General features: G+C 46.8%; 1 protein-coding gene across 1 annotated transcript in view; it reads left to right on the top strand.

Annotated features, from left to right (window-relative positions):
- The first annotated feature begins 9,623 nt into the window (after positions 1–9,623).
- Positions 9,624–23,309, top strand: part of LOC133341991 (CD166 antigen-like) — a 30,004-nt gene continuing 16,318 nt past the window's right edge. The window contains exons 1-8 of the mRNA XM_061550842.1: positions 9,624–9,815; positions 14,669–14,814; positions 15,248–15,461; positions 18,955–19,019; positions 19,720–19,804; positions 20,290–20,469; positions 21,039–21,160; positions 22,155–22,317. Of these exons, the coding sequence (XP_061406826.1) occupies positions 9,767–9,815; positions 14,669–14,814; positions 15,248–15,461; positions 18,955–19,019; positions 19,720–19,804; positions 20,290–20,469; positions 21,039–21,160; positions 22,155–22,317 (1,024 nt within the window). The 5' untranslated portion in view covers positions 9,624–9,766. The remainder of the gene's footprint in view (positions 9,816–14,668; positions 14,815–15,247; positions 15,462–18,954; positions 19,020–19,719; positions 19,805–20,289; positions 20,470–21,038; positions 21,161–22,154; positions 22,318–23,309) is intronic.

Raw genomic sequence — 23,309 nt, 5'->3', positions numbered from 1 at the left:
GAATTTAGCATATTTATGGAAAATGCAGGTATGTGATTAGTACTACTTATGACCGTGCATTATGCAGGATTAGCAGCATCAAAGGGAGGGGATATGCTAATAAGTAGTACTAATCACATGCCTGCATTTCCTATATCCCTTCCCTTTGATGCTGCTAATCCTGCATAATGCACGGTCATAAGTAGTACTAATCACATACCTGCATTTCCCATAAATATGCTAAATTCCTCTTGATATGCATATTCTTTTGTCAAGGCGCCCGTTTCCCCCCTTCCAACCCAGCTTATATATATATGCTCCAAGCACGTGTGCTGTTTCATTCAGACGCTGTCGCCTCGACAGACCTGGTTTTCACCTGAGGACGGCTGCTTGCGTTGTGGCCGAAACGTCGTGAGAATTATTTTATTATGTTTTATTTTTATAATTGTATTACTTCCCTTCTACGTGACTTTACCGAAAGAACCAATAAGATGAATCCCTGCAGTCACGAAAGCTTTACATCGAAAGGACTCCTCTACTTACGAACATTCGACTTACGAACTTTAACAGATACGAACAAAACTGTCTGTATGTCCAGTTGCCTGTTCGAAACGAGTCATAAGTTCTACATTTGCAGAACGTGAAGAATCAGTGGCATCTTCAGGAGATTATACAAGTTTCAAAGCCATTCCCCGTGTTTAGTGTACATGCCGTACAACATGTTTGGAATCGACAGGAGTAAAGTTGGACTCACGAACCTAACTCGTTTGTAAGCATATGTATATGTTAATTATGGGTCGTCTGACTTTGTACTCTAGTGGTAGTGCCTCATGCTGATAATGCTGACTCCAAACCAGCTGAGTGAGAAATTAAACCCTGCGTGTGAGTGTCGAGACCAGGGGTCGGCAATCTGCGACTCTGTAGCCGCATGCGGCTCTATAAAGACGGCTACTTCGTGACGTCATTTATTAAAGACCCACCATCTCATATTCACCGCAGTGCATTGTGGCTCTTGAAATATTGAGGGGTTTCTTTTACCGAATTCGAAAAAAATGGCTCTTGTTATTTTGGTTGCCGACCCCTGGTCGAGACCAAAGTGCCACGGTGCAGCGCTGATGTCCTCGAGCGGCCATGAGCGATTGATGGAAATTCCACATTCATGTGGCAGGCGCTTAGTAACAAGTGAACAGTGAGTGCAGGACACCCACTGTTCACTTGTTACTAAGCGGTAACTCGGAGGCAGAAGATAAAGAGTCGTAGGTGTGGCATTGAACGGGGGCAGGAAATCAACAGCATGGATGGCCGGGGGAAGGGAGTTCCACCAGACTAAACTGTACACGAGTCTTATCTGAGTTAATGAGAAAAAAACAATTCGGAATTGGCCAGACATAAGGACTGGCAACTAAGTAATGAACTATTTTCTTAAGAACTGCTTTTTGTCTTTAATTTGCTGTACCCCCCACCCCGCGCCTCTGATGAGCATGGTTGGCTAAGTATGGTGCGAAAAAGTTCAACATTCAAGTCTTGAGACTCAGTTGAGGCCAGGACTGAATTTCTAGCTTCAAACTTTGTGCGAGGCTTGGCTTAGCTCATAAGGCACTGGTACTGTTTCTAGTACACGGTACACCAATCCATAATAATAATTAATCTTAACACACTTTATGCGTGATGGTCGCCCATGCAAATACTATCCGGGCTCAAACGCTCCTCAGCTTCTGAAATCTGGCACAATCGAGTACAGCTTGGTTAATTTGGTTATAAGCTTGCATCGCTGTACCGCTAATGTTTTCAATATACCTTCAAAAAATATTGAGTTGTAGAGAATCAAACGGGGGTCACGAGACATCTGGACCAGCCTGTACAGTATTATCGGTTGCACTCGATGACCTTTACACTCGGGCAGAGTCTTGAAAGCCTTATCTCGCTTGAGGTTATGAGAGCACAGTTCCTCAGCGCTGTTGCCAGGTAAGGCTGTTCGGCTGCTGATGTAGAGCAACGACCACAATTTCACATCCAGGTGGTCAAGCCACAGAAAATCGCGTGAGGAGCAGCGTAATGTATCGCCGTGATTATTCATAGGAGATGATGGACTCCTTGAATTGTATCTACAGCAAACTCGTAGGTAATCGTCTTTTGCAACACAAAAAAACCGGCAAAGATCTTCCGTATAGACATGAGCAGACTGTTGGGGCAAGTGCTGTTATGAATGCCGGCAGGGCACACGAGGGGGTGGGTGGCCAGCACCACGCCCGACCGCCTTTGCCTCCCCAGCGCCGTTGTTTACACACCGCACCTGGTACTCATTTGAGGCTGAGTCGACCTAGGGAAGGCCCAGGTCCGGTTCAATTATTCGTCACTGATGTTGGCTGTAAGCGGGAATCGAGCTTGGGTCGCTGGGTTCATAGCGCAGCGCGCTAACCGCTTCACCACCGCTCTTACAAAAGACACATCCATATCTGTTTATTTTTGTAATGGTTACAGAGCTACATTTGAATGCAATGATGATAAACATATTTTTAAATGCATTAGAAAATGGTAGAATTAGCAGTCTGCACTGGCCTCCACAAGATTGACCAGAGATGTCCCCACGTGTTATTATTGATGTTCTTTGGGTCTTTTGGTAAAGTCACGGAGATAGAAAATAAATGAAATAATAAAAAATCACGACGTTTCGATCGCAACACAAGCAATCGTCTTCAGGTGAAAAAATACAGCAGGCGTACTGTTGAGGCACGAAGAAATATGTTATTGATGTTTGTTTTTATTTCAACCAAGGCTTTATTTCAGCCGGAGCTGCGTGTGTTCAGTTCTGAGAAATATTTCCCGCGACCCCCTCCCCCGACTGCTCCTGTCGCTTACATACCTGCAGAGATGATTGTGAGATGCAGCTTCAGCACTTGCTTTATATGAAATACGCTTTTAATTATATAGGTAGAATTCTCAATGTTTAAAACTTTTTTATTTTATAGATTGACGCTCACCTCCCAATATTAAACAATTCAGATAATGTATTTTTTACTTTCAATTTTAGATTTGAGTAGGAATCGCTTTTTGTAAATTACACGTTAAAGCCAATGTTTCATATCCTTTCAAATCTTTGAAAATTTACGACCAATAAAAATCTTTTTTTACGAACAGTTCCGACCTCTCGAGCTTGGTTCAGATTCGCTTGTGTGGCGCATTCACCGCTCTACAAACACGGGGCTACTGGGATTAAACTCAACACGCGAAGGTGTTAGGGGCTCCGAGACTTGAGTCTCGGGGAGGAAGCTTCCTTGTCTAAGCCACGCCAAGACGCGCCCCACACTCTATTTAAATTCTACTAGGCAAGCTTCACTGAGCTATATGAAGCTCTTTTTCAGAAGCAACCTGGTCATCACAAATTATTGCTCAATGAAGTGGCTTTAGTGAAAATTGATCGCAGCCAAATACTCCAAATGCACGTTTTGTAAATGTTGAGGGAAACACCGGAAGATCCGGAAAAAATTCCACACAACCACGGCCAAAGCGACATGCCAAGTCCAAATATACAGGTGTCAGGGTCGGGATCGAGGTAGTTGACACCTCGCCACCGAAAATAAATTGTCACGAACGTTTCAGCATTGGAATGATTGGCCAACATCAGTTACGTTGTATGTGTTTTTGTCTATGGTAAATAACCGAAGAAGCCGGAGAAAACCCATGCAGAACAGGGGGGAGAACGTGCGAGTTAATAATCGAACCCAGAAACTTGTTGGTGCGAGGCGCGAGTTGTCACCACTGCGCCACCGCCCAGCCGCACATAAACCCCCCTTGTTCAAACAGAACAATACATTCTCAGAATTATTCACGCTCTGCTCTCACTAACCACAATGTAAAAAAACAAGTTTATTATTTGGCACCAATGCAACATGATTCAAATGTGTGTTAAAGAAAAAGCCGATTCCGATGAGTAGATACGATCAGCGTTAGCGAAGTGCTTTTGCACAACGCATGCAAACAACTGCGACATTTCCACGAATACCGGGAGCCGTGCCGAGCCAGCCTGCTTCCACTCCAGTCGTTGACACTCCTGCCATAAAATAATCCACCAAGTTCCTGGTGCTCGGTGGATTGATTCCATCGCAGGATCTCTTCAGAGGTGGCCACGCCTTGGGGGAAACCTTCATCCAGCAACTGATCAACAGTGCCTTGATGATAATGGCGACGTTGCGCTTTAATAGTCCAGGTCCCTGGACCAGGTCCCATCACTCCGTGCGAATTGGGGGCGCCGGTGGGCTGGGCCCATTCCCGGCATCCTCCCCCAAGGTCCTTCATTCCCCCTCCCTCTACCGCAGGGCTGGTTTGCGCAATGCTGTGACAGTGTGGCCTCAGTGTTGTGCATGCGCATTCACGACATGTGGTGTGTTCAATATAAAAGCGTAATGTGTTGCTGGCACGTTACATTGTGAATGTAAATTGCAAAAAAATATTAATTGGGCTCAGCGTCAAGATTCCACAGATTATATAATGGAACTTTTTTTTGCCAATAATCAATATATGAAGAACTAGCTGTAACTATCCCGGCTTTGCCCAGGACTTGGATTCACCACGCCCGGCCGCCTTTGTCTCCCCAGTGGCGATGTTCACACACCATAGCAGTTACACGTTTGAGGCTGAGTCGACCTAGGAGAGGCCCAGAACCGGTATCAAATAATCGTCACCGGTGGGTGGCCGTGAGCGGGAATCGAACTCGGGTCGCCGGGTTCGTAGCGCAGCGTGCTAACCACTACACTACCGCTCCCCAAACACACACACACACGCGTGCGCGTCCATAGGTACACATACACGAGCTAGCAGCAGACACACACAACTTTCAGGGTGCGTACGGCAGTAAACGACTGAAATAATAAAGCGGCAATGCTGCGCGAAGAACGCCTTCGACCTGCAACACATTTGTATGGGACTTTACCCACGATGAGCAGGCACACTCCGTTACGTTTCCGCACACGGGTCACATGACAGATGTGACGTCACAGCTCACTTGCCGTGCAAAATATATTGCGCGCCCCCCCCCCCAAATCCAAAAGTCTATTTTATTTATTTTTGCACGATGTACAGCCTGGAAAGTACCCACATTCCAAATTTAAAGTTCGTTGCATGTACGCTAAACATTTTGAACAGATACACATAATCACAAATTTCTCTTTTATATATTTATTATTTTTCTATCTACGTGACTTTACCGAAAAAACCAAAAGAATAGGTGTTAAGATGTTCAAACATCAAATAGAAACCTTTTGCAAGGAATCAAGTCTGCATGAACCACACGTAATTGTGGTGAACATGCAAACAATACATGTTTTGATATTATGTATTGCCTTTGAAATGGATTGGCCGACACCAGACAGAAGCCTTCTTTCCACCACTTCAGAAAGGAATCCCACCTCGCCATCTCATTTCCACCGAAGTTTTTTTTCTAAACATACAGTACAATAACCTTGCTCGATTCGTGCAACGCAATATAATTATTATCTTTTATAACTTTAGCAATGCCGTTTGCTGCTGACTGCTTGGCATGCTAGGCCTTTGATCCTGTGTTCAACAACCGTTGATACACTCTGATACAGTATACTGTATATAAGTCAGGACACAGGATTATTTTATTTTAACACTGGCATTGTAATAGTTTATTCTTTATATTTAATCTATCATCCTTATTGATTTATGGTCTATTTCCTTTACGTTTAGAAATTACACGTAATTACACGTAGTTACACCTGTAATCTTAAAAAAGCATAAATTCATTTCAAAAGATAATTCATGCGTGCTTGCATGAATGTTAAAATAAATTACATATCCCTATCTGATGCGTTAAAATATTCAAAGAAATCGCATGCTGTGACGAACACCCAACCCGTCTGATTTTACTGCATTTCAGAGGAACCACGCCCCAGGTGGACTTTGCATCTCAAGAGCCATAGAGTGAGTCAAGGCTGTTTGCCGCTCGCTCATTGGCACACTCATTAACTGTATTGCACCCTAGACAGTAGATTTCACTCCGAAGAGAAGACACCCACGCTCTCTCGATTCTATCTTCGGGCGCGACAGCTGAAACAATGGTTTAAGTTCACTACATCCCTCCCCCCGCATACGCCTCGATCCACACAGCAGGGCCTGTGCTCGGGCTGCCTCGTGCGGTGGGGTAAAGTGTGGGTACTAACCTCCGCCTCTTCCGAAACGTACCAGCCAGTGTGGGGGAAGAGTAGGCCAAATTCCCTATAGAAGGGCTCTCTCGAGCTCCATCTAGTGGAGGCACTTCGGCCAGCAGTGGCGTGAGCCGAGAAAGTGCAGGGCTGCGCGTCTACCGAAACCGGCGTGTTTCCTTTTGCGATGCCATCACTGCCCCACGCAGTATTTTGACTACGACAGCACACGTCGGTAATGTAGAGTAGTAAAGATATATGACTCTGAGATACGACTGTGGTGAGTAAAGTGGCAGCCAGCTTCGAGCGGTTATCAATTGATGATGTACACTGCAGTTTACATAAACTGCTAGCAACTACATCACATATCCGTCGCTCCACATACAAAACACGTAGGCTTTCACGACCAATATCATCCATAATAGAGGTTGTTTTGGGTTAGATAGCGTAGATAGATAAATGTGTCTTATTATTTGGTTCTTTCGGTAAAGTCACGTAGATAGAAAAATTATAATAAAGTGACTAAAAATAAATAAAAAAAAACCACGACGTTTCGATGACAACACAAGCGATCGTCTTCAGGAGGAAAGAGGGGGAAGGTAACTGGAGGCAACCGCTTTTAAAGGTTTTTAAAATGGGCGTGGCACAAGTGCTCCGGTGGCAGAACGAAGTGGGCGGGGCATATGTGCCCTGGGGTAAGGTAACAAGAAAACACAAATCAAGTCATGTCTTGACTTGTGCTCCTTTGACAAGAAAACACAAATCAAGTCATTACCAAAAGTGGTTGATGACATATTTCCAATGATTGCTGAGTTTTTACCCATCCTCTAGGTTGAAATTGTGTTTGTATATATGTATGGCTTCATGAACGAATCTTTGTTGATAGCCAGTGGGCTTGCAAAGTACCATCGTCTTAGAGAAATAAATTTAGTGTGAGCCAGCCGCTTAAAAATAATGATCATCCACGGCAGAAGTATTGGTCCTACCGTGTTTGAAATCTGCCTTATGCTCACGAACACGGTCCGAGACACGTCACTTAGTTTCCCCAATGTAACTGCTGCCGCAGATACAGCTTAGTTTGTAGATGCCGGGATATTGCATGTCAGGGATCTTGTCTTTCATAGATGGGATCAGATCACAAATTGTATGTACTGTGTTAAATTGGACTTGGATCTTGTGTTTGTTCATCAAAAGCGGAAGGATGAGCATCAAGGGCAATGCCACTGTCATCATGGACAAAACTGTATACAATAACAAAATTCAGAACCTACTTAATGATGGTAGCTACACAAAAAATTAAAAGAGATCCCACAAACAGCCTCGTTACAAAAACGAACAGTATCATCACTGACTCAGCTTCATTAATTGAACAATTAACTTTACCGAAAGAACCAAAGAATATGAATTCCTGCAGTCACGAAAGTTTTAAGTCAAAAGATAAATGTGTCATTAAACCTGCCACCAAAAGATGTAATACCGAAGCTATCAACAAAAGGTGTGCTATGTTTGGAAAACAGGACGAATGATCAGCAGGAGACTAAAGAACATCAAAGAAATATTAAATACTCTGAAATATAATTGTCAGCAGCAGAACACGCGTGCCAACAAGGACATTAATTTTGATAATGTTGAAGTTATGTGCAAAACTAGCTATTACTGGCCAAGACTAAATCGTGGCTTTCATGACTGCAGTATTTCATATTCTTTTGGTCTTTCGGTAAAGTCACGAAGATAGGTTAAAAAAATAACCAAAAAATAACAAAAAACTACGACATTTCGATCGCAACACAAGCGGTTGTCATCGGGAAAAGGGGGGGTTAGCTTCTAAAGACAACTGTTAACCTATCTACGTGACTTTACCGAGAGACCCAAAGAATATGGCCAAGACTAATTAGAGAATCTATCGAAATTGAAAGAAAATGTTTTTAACCGTTCGGATAGCTACCGACTTAGTGCTGCGTGGAAGCGAATCATCAACTAATACATTGTTTAAATGCATGCTTATACAGGCCTCCATACTAAAATAGGGATTTACTGTTGGTATGGCTATTTTTATACACACAATGGACAGGAAGGACAAGATCAATGGGCTCAACACATCTATATATTTACGCGATCTAAACCAAAAAAAACTCTTATGGATTGTACTGGATGTGACTGGTACTATCACCAGAGCCAGACCACAGATAGAATGGAAAAAGCCAAAGACCCCCGTTTAGCCTTAATAGACTTAAATTTTGACTTAAAACTTTCGTGACTTCAGGAATTCATATTCTATGGTTCTCTCGGTAAAGTCACGTAGATAGAAAAGATAATAACATCTCTAAACCTTTATAAACAGCCCTTTGATTGGTGTAGACCTACTGCCGGTGTCGGAGCCCTCTCCTACATTAACATTAGCTGCCCAGCCCATCTCTAAGCCTTTATAAACAGGTTGCCCTCAGAGACTAACCTCCCTGTTCCTGATGACGACCGCTTGTGTTGCGATCGAAACGTCGTGATATTTTTATTTTTATTCACTTTATTTTCATTTTTATTATTTTATTGTTATTGTTTTTTCTATCTACGCGACTTTATCGAAAGAACCATAGAATATTAACAGATTGTTGGAGCAAGTGCTGTTAACGAGCAATTATGAAGGCCGGCACGGCACACAAGGGGGTGGGTGGCCAACACCACGCCCTGTCACCTTTGTCTCCCCAATGGCGATGTTTTCACACCACACAAGGTACTAATTTGAGGCTGAGTCTACCTAAGGGAGGCCCAGGACCATTTCAGATAATTGTCACTAGTGTTGGCCGTGAGTGGGAATCGAACTTGGCTCGCCGGGTTCCTAACGCAGCGTGCTCACAACTCCACTGCACCTCGACACACACACACACACTCACATGGAATGTTGCTAACTTCTCATTACCATACGAAAGTGCAAGAAAACTTTGGACCATATTCGACATTCAGTGTCTCATCGGCAAAGTTGTGGCTTTTTAGCGGTTTGCTCTGTTTGACTTGGGTTAATATTTAATCTACAGGCGCGGTTCTGCACCTATGGTATATCCAATGCTCTTTGTAATGATGGCCTTATTTTTAAAAGATGCACAAATCACCAATCACTTATAGTCATGGGTGTGCATTTGTAATAATTGCCATCAAATTTACGATCACAGTTAGCGGATTCTCCGACGCAAAAACTCGCTTTTTTCCGTCAAATAAATCAAGTTGGGTGCGCGTCTTCTAATCCGGTAGCAATGTGCGTGTGAGAGCGACCAGATTAGTGCGACTTTAATGGCGCGCATACCATTTCGAGATGCGGCTTATTTTCCGGAGCGTTTTACTTTCCGGAGGATACGGTACTGTACCATCATCATCATCACCAACACCACATTTATATCACTGCTCACTAAGCCAGCAGCCCTTGGAGGGAGTGGAGCCGTGACGCGCGAGGAGTCCGACGGTTATGTGGCAACTCGGAGGGGCTGCACCTTGCACCGCCACACCCTCGCCACCTCATCGCCCTTTGACGACGTTCACCCTGAAACCTATCCCCAGTTTCCTCCCGGTATTGAACCCTTCTCCTAAAGCCCTCTGCCGCAACACCCGAGGAGCCCGCATTCGCTTTTACAAAAATGGAACTTGGCATCACTGCGCGTATCTTCATCCTGTTGGCTCTGTCGAGTAAGTTTTGCCTTTTACAATACACATCACCATTGCCAGCGTCGTGTGATTATACACGGCACGTGTGATGCTCGTGTCCGCATTTGCTTGTGTTCAGACGATCATGTACAGTGCCGTGTAGTAGGTGTTCTGATTCATTGACACACGCGCGTGTTTATACTACAGAAGTTACGGATATGTATGGGTGTCACGGTGCCGAGATGTTAACTACCTCGCCTGGTATACAGGAGGTCGTGGGTTTTATGCCGACACTGAAACTGCTTTTTGTGTTGTGCTACACTCGCACCTCCGATTAGCGCGTTTGACTACGTACGGCGCGAAAAAAGTTCAACAGACATGCCTGTATATTTATAGTTTGTATGTCTCTGTCCCTGTGATAGTGTGGCTTTCTATTCGAGTCCTCCGGGTTTTCCCTCCAGAGTATTTGTCTACAAAACATGTCCATGATGAGCCACTTCGTTGAGCTATCATTTGTGGCCAAGTCGCTTCTGTGAAAGTGCTGTATAGCTCAGTGGGCCTTACCTGGTAAAATAAAAAGTTTAGGAAAATTGGTGATGAGAGTTCAGATTCGTTTTGTGGGCCAACATAGAAACAAAAACCCAGCACATTCGTCAATAAAACTTCCCTTAAAGACGGGCATTAGTAGGCGATGTTCCTGAACAGAAAACAATAACGACTGCAATAAAACTGTAATGGTATATGGGCCACAGCATGGCGCGCCAATAATCAGAGTGCGCATAAAACGGTGAAGAGATACAGGCTTAGTATTCGCACCTCCGATTAGCACGGTTACGTACGATGCGAAAGAAGTTCAACATAGACATGCCGAGAGACAGAAATATGGGCGCGTGGATTGGAGAACACACGCAGCTGAACGGCATCATATTGACTGTTAAGAGCAGGGCAGGCCTTCATCCACTAGTGAATTGAGCATGGCTGATGATGAACAGATCCCCAACATGCACCTCTCCGTGCTTCTTGGCCCACGTTTCAGCTCTCGTGCCGGAGTCGTCGCCAGCGTGCGCCTTTGTGTAACGGGTGCGATCATACAGGCAATGCGCACCGATTGATACCTCCATATTGGTTAATTGCTCCTCGTTGGAAAAGCGTGTGTGGTCCAAAAGCCCTCCTGTTGTTACTTGTCTGTTTTCTTAAATCCTGGTCTGTCTTCAAATCATTGCTCACTTTGTGTTGCAAAAACTGCTCTGTATATCATTCATCTACATCAGGGGTCAGCAACCAAAAAAACAAGAAGTAATTTTTCGGAATTTGGTTAAAAAAAACGTCATATTTTCAAGAGCCGCAATGCACCGTGTGGCGAATACGAGACGGTGGTCCTTAATAAATGACGTCACAAAGCAGTCCCTGAAGAGCCGCACGCGGCTCCGGAGCCGCAGGCTGCCGACCCCTGGCCCTACATCAACCCGCTCTGATCGCAAAATGGTGAGGTATGGTCAAACAACCCCATGATCAACACGGAGTGCGGGGGTAGGCCTTCATATACTCGGTGAGTGTTGGCCGATCCGTGGCTCGCAAGAAATCATGTTGTGAACCTCAAGATAAACAAGAACACTGATATCATAGCTCATCGGATACCTCCATAAAAATACAAATTCTGATTCTCGTTACGGCTGATGGCAAATTAAACAGCCCCGACGAGAAGTCCATTCATTAAAACACCACGTGATACTCTTGCGCGCATGAAGGCCAATGCTCGTGTCGAGCAATGTCGGCTGGCCACGACGAGAGGGCTTCAGGTGAGAGTTCGTCTCGTTTTAGCGATTCGGCCACCAGGGCTCAGCAACCAGCCGCATGCGGCTCTTTAAGGACTGCTTCGTGACGTCGTTTATTAAGGACAGCATACTCTTCACATTGCATTGCGGCTCGTGAAATGTTGAGTTATTTTTTGTTTGTTAGCAACGAGTCCCTGACAGGCAGAGGAGGCATTTTACACGAACCTCGACTCGACCCAATGGCAATGCCACCAGTAGCGTAACGAGCATGGGGGCAGAGCTACGAGTTGGGGCCCCCTTGACAACCACCACGAGAACAACAACTTATTTAAAACGCGGTTTAAATTTATTTCCACGAAAATGCTGTTTAATATTAATTGATTTCGAGCAGTAACGTTTGGCTTCCGCAAATTGTGCATAGCATGTTTGTTTCTATGTAGTTGTCAAAGTGTAACCAGGTGGACAAGCAGAGCTGTCGTGGCTGTATTTTCCAAAGACGGAGCGCCCCCTACAGCGTTAAATGGTCGAGACCTTGATCGGAACGATGATGTGACTAGGCAAGAGGAGCCGCGATATTTAATAGCCTAGATGCGAACATACGAGACAAATCAAATATTGGGGCCCCATCTGACCGATTGCCGCACTCCCTGAACTTATAATATCGTTACTACGCCACTGGGTGCTGCACAATGGCCAAACCGATGGCAAGAGGCGACTCGTTTGATCGCGGGTCAATCTACTGCGATCGACCCCTCTGCCAGCAGTCACAACGGCGCATGTGTCAGCTGTGAACCAGCGCCGTGTGGAGGCAGCGGCGAGGGTTGGTGGATCACCGCACACACAGACGTTGTGAAACCCCCTTCTGCGTGGGTGTCGAAAAGGTGACATGCCGTGGCACGCCAGGAGACGGCGGTACAGAAGTGGACTAATCGTCATCTGGTGTAGACCAAGACAGTTTCAAAGACAAAGTATATATTATCAGAGCGTGTTTGTTTACATGTTCACCACTAGTACGTGTGGTTAATGCTGATTTGTATTCCTTGCAAAAGGTTTATATTTGGTGTTTGAACATCTTAACACCTGTTTAATTGTCAGAAAGGGTCAAACCTATTCTTATTTTTTCATACTTTTGTAATGAGAGAGCGCCACCTCGGGGGGGGGGGGGGGTTACAGGGGACATCTGCATGGTAACCAGAATCCAATCTGGAGTACGGATTCGATCTCGGCCAAAGGTAACGGGCAGAGCAACGGAGAATATACAGAAACCATCCAGAGGGTTCCACGTGGGGCGTGGCTGTAGGCGGAGCTCAGCTCCGCCGGGAAGCAAATCAGCGGAGGCAGGAGAGGACTCGAGGTCGGTGTAGGAAGCCTCGGGTCCGGCCTGCATCGCCGCTCTACCTCTCCTCGCCAACGACTACGCGGTGAACCTCCAGCGAAGCATCATCTCCTCCGGGCACGCCGCCAGCTAGCGGCGTGAACGGAGAGAGAGGGAGAGGCGTGCCGCGGCAGCAGACGGAGGCGGATCGTCAAGGCAGCGGGGGAAGCGAGGGAGAGAGAGCGCGGAGTTGTGCAGACATTCTGTTGAATAAAAGACACCAGTGAAGAGTCGTCGTGGAAGTCGTTTATTACACTTTGATACCGGCAAAAAGGTCCCATTTTGTAGTTGCTCATCCCGAGCTATAAATGCTCTGATAGTGCATTGTCCTTGTACTGTTCATCTTTTTGCGTTCTCTGGTCTGCCACTGGTGAGACTAGGCCCTAAAGAAGGCTGTCTCTAGTTTGGCCAATCAGTTTCAAAGACTGCATATATTATCGGAACATGTTTTGTTTGCATGTTCACAATAAGTACGTGTGCTTTATGCAGACTTGATTCCTTGCAAAAGGTATCTATTTCGCGTTTGAACATCTTAACACCTGTTTTATTGCCAGAAATGGTAAAACCTATGCTTATTTTTTCATACTTCAATACTGGCAAAAAGGTCCCATTGTGTAACTGTCATCTGTTGACATATGCGCAGGGCTAGACCGTTGCCCCCTCGCGCAAGCTGTGGGCTTTCTCCGGGTGCTCTGGTTTCCTCCCATTTGTATAAGACCCAACTCATCATTAACATCTAAAACATATACAATTAAAAACCCAATGTAGGACCCTCCTAAAAAATGTATCATTGGACTCAGCGTGGCTTTCCTGGATAAATACGCAAATACATAAATGTGAAGGTATTGATATATAATATATTAATTATTGTTATTAACATGAAGAAACCAGTAGCAATCCCCAAAGACAAAGATCCTCCTTATATCTTGACTTAAAGCTATCGTGACCGCAGGAATTCATATTCTTGGATCTTTCGGTAAAGTCACGTAGATAGGTTCAAAGTCACGTAGATAGGTTCACAGAGATAGGTCCTTTTAACCTATCTACGTGACTTTATCGAAAGACCCAATAATATGAATCCCCCTTATAACCTTGACAGGCTGTTGGGGCAAATGCTGTTAGCAAGTAGAAGACCGACATGGCACACAATAGGTGTGGGTAGCAAGCACCACATCTCCCTAGTGGCGATGTTTACACACCGCACCAGGTACTCATTTGAGGTTAAATTGACCTGTGATAGGAGCACCACCAAACACCATTACACAATAATGTCGACCATCTTGAACAGTCGTTGCTGGCAGTGATTGTTAGAACATAACCAGCCCCCCACAGTCCCCACTCTCTGAGTCACTCCACAACGTCTGTATTGTACGTACGTATGTTGAACTTGTATCGCACCATACGTAGCCAACCGTGCTAACTGGAGGTGCGGTAGTATCGGTCATGACAGTTCGACCGCTCTTCGCCACGCTGGTTAGTATGGGTTGGTAAAGTTGAGATGTCTATCACTCGACTGTGAGCTGCGACGATGATCGGCCCGTGGCTGAACGCTTGTGTGCCGCGTGATAATGCCATTTGTTTGGCTGTGTTGGGGGCCTCGTTACGTGAGAAAACCTAAAAAAAATAATCGCGGAAATTGTCTGCGAACGCCTCCTTCCTGTCCTGCACGTTGCTGTGCAGAAACGCATCGCACTGCGCTCCCGTCTCCGTGCATCCCGTAGTTCAAACACGGTGCCATTTCGCAGGTGCCGTGGTCGATGCCGCGAACATTGAAATAGTGGTGGAAGAACTGGTGGAGGTGGTGGTCGGGCAGCAGCTGGTGCTGCCGTGCTCCTGGAGCGTGGCGACCGGCCGCTCCAACATCGATGATCCGGATCTCGGCTGGTTCATCGTGAGTGAGCAGCGCAAGCGGGGGACCCTCGCACAATAGCGGGGGGCGTGAGCAGCCTGCCCGCGGCACCACACGGCATTGCACTCACGCTTCGCCCAACTGCCTCCTGGTAGCCCTCTATGGGTGGCGAGATGTTAACGACCTCGCTGAGTATACAGAAGGTCGTGGGTTCGATCCCGAACTAGACGACTGTATATTTGGAGTTTTCGTGTTCTCCCCGCTGCTATATATTTCCACGTGATGATAAGTCACTTCTTTGAGCTATAATTTGTGGGGTCACTTCTGAAAAAAAAAGAGCTATATAGATCAGTTAGCCTTACCTGGTAAAACATTTATAATTGTGTTTAATTTCATGATATTTGTTGCTGTGTTAGGGTCCGGTACAATAAGGGCCCTGCGTCGGTTGCTCTGCTATGGCGTTTTGCGATTGCAGAGGGACGGAACGACGCGGACAAGAATTTACTACAAGGGGGGGGGCATACAGAAGGCCGACAACGTCATAAATTACCTGGGCCGCGTCTCCGTCAAAGACGAGTTCACGCTGGTGGTCGACAGCGCCTTACCGATCGACTCGCGCCCATTCACCTGTCAGGTGTCTGCCGGACCCGATGGGCTGAGTGAGGGAAGGACCAAGGTCTTCGTCTACTGTGAGTCTCTCGCCAGAGCTTCATTTTGCTCATTCGACATTCACTCTACACAGAATGCCGCTGGGCCGGCTGGCCGGGCGATCTTGTGCAGTTTGTCGAGTCTGTTTACAGCGGAGCAAATTGCAATGCGCGTCATAAAAAAAGATAGCGTGTAAATAAAAATCTCAGCTTGGAATAGGGATTATTGGCATACGGCACTACCACTAGGGTAGAAGGTACGTCTATCGATAAAAAGCCTACATTATTGTACTCTTTGAGTCTTTAATCCTATAAACAGGTTCGGAACAGTCAGGTGAGATGATGCATGCCGCGCACGTTCCCGGAGCAGCGTTCCGGATTGTTCCTCATACCTGTCAACCCATACGGTTTACCCCGTATTAATGTACAGGGAAATTAAGTTTTCAGGTCCATACGGTATACAGCCGTTTAAATACGGGCAATATTTATTCGTCTTATTTGTTCGTGTTTCTCCCTTGTGATGGGACTTTGTAGGATGAACGTTGAGATTTATAATGGCACGGTTTGACCAATAAGGTCTGAATTGGTCTGTAATAAGGTAGGCACTGATAAGGGGTTGACAGGTATGGTTCCGGCAGAAATTGACACTGATATTGGGATACCTCTTATAGCGCTGCCTCTCATCATGCTGTGCTGCTGTTACGCTCTCTGGGTCACGCCCCCATATATGGAACTGGGCGTGGCTTCGCCCCTAGGGGCGTGCCCGTGCCCATACATAGTCTTGTGGAACCTGAATCAGGTGTCTGTTATCGAATTTGCTCGCGGTCGATCCGACAGCCACGTTAGATTATCGATTCATTGAGGGTTAATCACAGCATCGATTCATTAGCGATCCGTGGATCTATCAATCCCAATATTTAGTACAATACAGCTTCCCGCGGAACGTGTTTACAGCAGCCCGTGGTTAATCTTACACAAGCTACGGTCGAATGCACTGGTGAGTATATAACTTAATGTATTTTTTTCATTTCATCATTAAAAGTTATTTTTTAATCTTTAAAATGCCTTCATACACTTATCATGTGTACAGTATCATTTTTAGGGCTGTTACATATACCCAGACGAAGTCCTCATATTGCTCAAAGGTTAAACAAAAAAATATAGCGGTAAGGAACGCATCTCGATTGAAACCACGTTGTAGTGACCTCCTATAGCATTGTTTCGTCATAGCGCTTCGTGTAGCCAGAACGCATCCCGAGCGCTATGGGAGGTTTGCCTGTACGGGGAAAAGTGGTCTTGATGCTTTCCGTTAGAGTCGACGAGTCGGTGTTGCTGAACTTTAAACGATAGCCGTTTGTGAACAAGAAGAGAGCCCCCCTGTGGTTGACGCTCACGTTCACTTCCCGTCGGCTTTGCGCCCGTCGTTAAAGCGCCCTCTCTCTTCCGACGTGGGCGTCATTCGACAGGGCCACGCCCATGAATACTGCCTACGATGATGACCGTCACAGCACGGTGTATGGAATGAACGCGCCATGGTGGCGATATGTTAACGCCCTCGCCTGGTATACATGGAGGTCGTGGGTTCGATCCCAGCCCTAACGCCTGCTGTATAATTTGAGTTTGCATTATTCTCTCCCCGTTGTCGCGTGCATTTTTCTCCGGGTTCTCCAGTTTTCCCCTCCACATTTAGAATCAACGTCACGCGTTTGGAGTATTTGGCTGCTGTACATTTCCACGTGATGATGAGCCGCTTCGTTGAGCTATCATTTGTTGTCAGGTCGCTTATATAAAAAAGAGCTATATAGCTCAGTGGGCCTTACCTAGTAAAATATTTTTTATAGTTTATAACATTACTTAATTATTTTTTTTTACCAGGTAATTGAAATGTGTATATACAGTCCCTCCAGAAAAACGCGATTATGCGATCGCAAGATTCCACGCAAAATCAGCCAAAGTCCGCATATTTATGCGGGGGGCGCGTTTTTTCAAATACGCCGCACTTTCGCCGCATAAATTGCAGATTTCCGCGCGCAAAATATGCGGGCTTGCATGATTTCATAATCCCCGCATTTTCGTTGCAAAAAGTCACATATATCTTAGCAGAAAGTTGAAAAATGTTGCGTTTACTTCACACAAGCGCAGCCATTTCCCCTGTTGCCATGGGAACGTTATGAAGTGTTAGAGGCTACGTAGTTAGTTTTATTCAGGAGTTTATGCAACTTTACAGTTGTAAGATTGCACTTTTTTGTTAGTAGTATGTAAATTTACATTACTGTAAGACTGTACTGTTACTGTATTGCTTACGTTACTGTGCACTGAAAACACTTATTTTAACAGAAGATGTCTGTTTTGTATAGCTACCTCTGTAAAACAGGAAGCACACATTTTATTTTTTAATATTTTATTTATTCATTTTTACAGAAGTTGTAGCATATTCATTTTGTAAAGCTACAGAACTTGTTCGACTCAATGTTTTGTAAGTTTGAGCCATCTGTTTGTTAAGGTCTGAAATAAAACAAGATGAGAACTTAAATATTCCCAGCACTTTCTGTGATGTAGTATGCTTGCTTATCATAGGAAGTAATAAGAAATGACTCTTTACATTAAAGTAGTAGCCTAGTGAATAGGGTGTTGGGGGAATCACTTTTTTTTCTCTTTTTCATCAAACCGCAGTTTTTGCAAGTTCCCGCAATTTTTGCAAGTTCCCGCAATTTAATCGCATAAAATTGCATAAATATCCCGCATATTCCATCGCATTTTTTAAGAAAACGTGCCGCATAATCAACGATTTTTGCCCGCAACAATTACCAAAAATCTCCGCGTTTTTCTGGAGGGACTGTATATAAATTATAGTGAATGCACAGCCCTGCAAAGGCTTACTCATGCCACTAGAGGTAGCGCTAGATCAGGGGTCAGCAATCAAAATAACAAGAAACGCCAATAATTTTTTTCAAATTCTGTAAAAAAACCTCAATATTTTAAGAGCCACAGCGTGTCTAAAAAACGTCACGAAGGAGTCCATAAAGAGCCACCACATGCGGCTCCGAGCCGCAGGTTGCAGACCCCTGCACTCGAGGCAGCGCTCGAGCTGCTCTCGAAGGTGTATGCTTGCGCACCCTTCGAGAATTATCGCACGCCTTGTAAAATGTGGGACTACCCATACTTTACCCCACCGCATGCAACCTGTGGATTAGCTTAGCTGAAGATATTCGTAATGCATCACGACGCTAAGTACAGATGCTCGCAGAGGCCTTCATGCGCGAGTCTTATACCGGGGGCCTTACGTCTCGGACGCGTCATGCCCGGCTGACGATTCCGACGACGTCACCGATCCCCGCCCATCACCTCCTGTTCAGCGGAACGCGTGGTAGAAACAGAGGTGAGATACTATTTTTGGTTCTGCCGTCGGAACGGAGCGGTGGAGCGATGGAACCGACGCGCGGCAATCGGTCACCGCGGCGGTCCCGAAAGCCCAGCGCTACATGGGGTCAAAGTTTTGCAATGACGTCGATTTGTGCGCCTCCGATCGTTTCAGCTGAACTGGACGTGAAGATATCTGGAACGGCAGAGCCAGTTCAACTGACCGGAGAACTGACCGAGGTGAGAGGCTCCGCTCAATAATAGATGGACCGATTTGCGTTTTTTACCGGTGGAGCCGCCCTCCTCTATGCCACCGCATCCGAGAGCCCTTCCCACACACAACCACTGCACATTTGAAAGGGCACCCTGCCAGGTAGCTGTCCCTGTGGCTGCCAGACGTCTCTGCACCTAGCTTGCGAGCGGGGCATTTATTTGTTTGTCAGCTGTGCCTGCTCGCAGTGCGTCGTTCCAGTTGAGTGATGTCATTTTTTTTTCAAGTTTGGCAAATGTGGATCATGATGCCGGCACACGATGGCCTGCTACTACGTTTCGAATGATGTCAGGGAATCTGTAAGCAGACGCCGCGTATATTTACGGTTAGTACATAGGCCGCTACAATAACTGGCTATCATATGTGGCCAGGTTACTTCTCAAGAAGAGCTATATAGCTCAGTGGGCCTTACCTGGTAAATAAAACTTTAAAAATTCATAATAGCAAGTATTTAAATTTCCTGTGAAGTAAATTGGCTCGGAGGAGGTGGAGCTGATTGTCCATGAACTGTGCTGTGACCACCACGGTTTACTGTGGGGGGGTGATGAGGGCGGGGGGGGGGGGGGCGCAGAGAAGCTCCCGAGGTGTCGCTCCACTGCGTCGTGGTCGTAAGATGTGGTGCGAGCGATGCACATCTCACTTTGTTCCCTCCGTGCGCACGTGATGCAGATCGCCAACTGCACGGTGGCGCATGTCTTCCCGAGGCCGACCATCACGTGGTACAAGGACGACGTGCTTCTGAACACTTCTGCAGGTGCGGCAGGTGGCAGAGAAGTCAATTGCATATGTATCGGCATAAAACTACGATTTGGCCAAACCCAAAGTGAATACGGATCACAGTATTGGCCATGTTTTAAGTTGGCTCACGAAGGATCCCTCTCTGCCTTTGTGTCTTGAACGGCATTCAATAAGCGACCGGCAGAAAGTTTGAGCTCGTGGCGTCAATTGCGCCCTCCCTGCGCGAGCGTTGCTCTAACGGGGCAGCGCGCGCTTCGCCGTACCCACCAGGGTGGGGGGGGGGGCAACGACGCGTTCACCCTCCCCCATGGGCGCCGCAGAGAAACGCAGCTGTTGCACGTCGTTCGGGGAGGCACGAGAGGCACGGGGGGCCCCCACTGCCTTCTTTCCCCGTGCACGAGCGTATGGTCGCAAATCGACGTTTGACCCTTTCATGACTGGTGCTTTAACGCCAAGCGGCCTGTCAGCTTTTCGTCCGTTTTTTCTCTCTTTCCAAAATAGACGTCAAAATTTCGATCGCGTCGCAAAAATTGGACCAAGGTTTCTTTTCCGTCACTTCCACCTTGAAGTACGTTCCCAAGAAGGCAGACCGGATATCGAGCTACCACTGTGTGGTCGACTACAAGATGCCCGGGCAAGCACGCTCAAAATCCTCGGAGAAGATTCGCATCACCCTGCACTGTGAGTCCTCTCCTGGGGCGGACAGACATGAGGGGGTGCGGGGCAACAGGGAACTGAACAAACTTTGTCCCTCTGGTTTCAATCACCACGCCCCGGGAGTTCAGCGCTTTGATTATGTCTGTGACACCGCTGTGGCATCAGCAGCAGCAGAATCGTGCATATTTCCTCTATACTGGGAGCTATGCACTTTTAAACTTATTTTTGTGTTTACTTTGTTGTCCTTCCCCCCCTGCACCTCCGATTAGAATGGTTGGCTTCGTAGGGTGAGTTTTACATACATTCGTACAATTGTGCTCGTGATGAGAATGAGCTCTGTTACAGCATGGGAGTGCACTAAAAGCACACTAAGAGCATCCTAAGAGCATGCTAAGAGCACACGTGCGCGCAGGAACTTGTGGCTGAACCGCGTGCAGAGACTAAAGACCGAATTCTTAGCCATGGCTCGAGTGAGCCACGGCTCAAAATCCATTCAACCACGATCTGGATTCCCATGAGCCGAGCCCGAGTCGGAGCCAGATGAGCCAGAGCCAGAGCTGTAACTCAGAACGCGGCCCCCTAAACCCCAACAGACCCCGCGGAGGAGGTGGAGCTGATTGTGACATCGCCGCCTTTGGGCATCAAGGAGAGAGACGACGTCCAGCTGAGGTGCCTCGCAGACGCCAATCCTCCGGCAATGATTGCGTTCTTCCAAGTGAGTGCGCCAACGGCCTCCGTGCACGCCCCCCCCATCCCCCGCACCCAACACCCTGCCGCCCGCCCACCCGTAACATCCGCGTGGGATGAGGGGAGCACAGGGGCCCGTGGAGGTACAGCAGAATGCCGCGTATCCGACCATCGCATACCCGCCCTGGCCCGAGTTGACCAACTCGTGCCCGGTGCGTTTTGGGTTTTTTTTGGATGCACGTTGGTGTGAATGGTCGCAGTTCTGTAGCTTGCTCGCAAAAGCTGGCCCCGGCACGCGGGGCGTGCGCTCTCGATCTCGCCTCCTTCTGGAGCACGGTCCAGCGTTTATAACATGGAAGTGGAATAAATGCGGTATGGGAGAGAGAGAGAGAGAGAGCACGGGCAGAGCCTGAGGATGGCCAGGCTGGCCAAGGGCACGGGTTCTTGCATATGACAGACGGGCGTACGGCTCCAGAATCGCTCGCACGCACAATGGCACCACTGGTAACCCCACGTGCACGCTGCCATCGTGGGAATTGTCTTGCGTACCTTCGAGAGATATCCAGGGGTATCTCCGGGAGGGGGGGGGGCCCTAATGGGGTGGTTCGCGTGACCTCTCGAAGCACCTCTGCCCTAGGAGGTGTGATGTTAACTACCTCGCCTGCTATGCAGGAGGTCTTGGGTTCTATCCCAACCCTAACGCATGCTGTATATTTGGAGTTTGCGTCTCTCTCCCTGTGATTGCGTGGATTTTTCTCAGGGTCCTTTGGTTGTTCCCCTCCACATTTAGAATCAACATCATACGTTTAGAGTGTTTGGCTGCGAGAAATTTCCAGGTGATAAGCCACTTTGTTTGAGCTATCATTTGTGGCCAGGTCGCTTCTGAAAAAGAGCGAGACAGCTCAGTGGGCCTTACCTGGTAAAAAATACAATTTAAATAAAAACCATCTGCCCTAAGAGGTGTGATGGGAGCGATGTGACGATGCCTTGCGGGCATTCAACCAGCATCCTCTTTTCCCTAGGATGGCGTGCCGATCGAGCAGGACACCAGGAAGAATTGGCTCTTCATCCAGAAAGTGGGGCGCGATCGCACAGGCAGTTACTCCTGCGTTGCTTCGGGCAATGTGTTTGTGAATGGCTCTGAGGAACAAGTGTTGATCGCGGAAAAACGACTGGTGGTGAATTGTGAGTATCATTAAATGCGACACAATCGTATTTTGTATGTTGAGAGGAATGCAATATGTTGCACGTGAAGGTCCCCTAAAACATACTTCATGAAAGAGGCTAACGTTGACAAAGTGCTGCCCCCTACTGCATGTGGAGCAAAGGTCACCCGACAGGATCTCAGAGGTAGCTCTGTGGTGTCCGTGTCCGCGGGCCGCTCTTTAACTGGAAGGGGTGCGCTTCTCCGCGCAAGATCCAAGCAGACGCAACGGTGCCGAGAGACGTTAACTACCTTGTCTGATTTCGATTTAAAGCTTGTCTGGTATACAGGAGGTCGTAGATTCAATCCCGACCCTGACGCCTGCTGTATATTTGGAGTTGCATGTACTCTACTCCCCGTGGTTGCGTGGATATTTCTCCAGCTCCTCCGGTTTTCCCCTCCACATTTATAATCAACATGTGTTTAGAGTGCTTGGCTGCTATAAGTTTCCACACAATCCACTTCGTTGAGCTTTCGCTTGTGGTGGCCAGGTCGCTTCTGGCGAAGAGCTGCCCGGCAGCTCAGTGGGGCCTTTCCTGCTAAAATCAGAAATAGTTGCGTCGTTTTTTTTACGTATTCTCTGTCTCGTGACGTCAGAGATAGGCGCAGTGGGGATTACCCCGGGGGGAGGACAAAAAAACGAGTGGAATAATTTAATTATGGATTTGAAGCTTTCGTGACTGCAAAAATTCATACTCTTAGGGTTTTTTCGGTAAAGTCACGTAGGTAAAAATTAAAATAAAAAATTAAATAATAGAAATAAAATAATAAATCACGACGTTTCGGAGGCAACACAAGCTTCCTTCATCAGGTGTTAAAAGGCACAGCAAAATAACTGTAGTGGGAGTTTTTTGTGATGGGGCATTAATATATAGGGTAAGAGGAGGGGGGAGGAGCCAAGGGGGACGAGGTGCAGAATGGGGGGGGTTGGGGTGTGGGCTGAGCCAGGAAGGTGAAGGTGGTACTAAAAGAC

This window comes from Lethenteron reissneri, chromosome 13 (assembly GCF_015708825.2).
Source record: "Lethenteron reissneri isolate LAM-NWPU_2019-01 chromosome 13, ASM1570882v1, whole genome shotgun sequence".
NCBI lineage: Eukaryota > Metazoa > Chordata > Hyperoartia > Petromyzontiformes > Petromyzontidae > Lethenteron > Lethenteron reissneri.
This window is presented reverse-complemented; position numbering and strand designations above follow the sequence as displayed.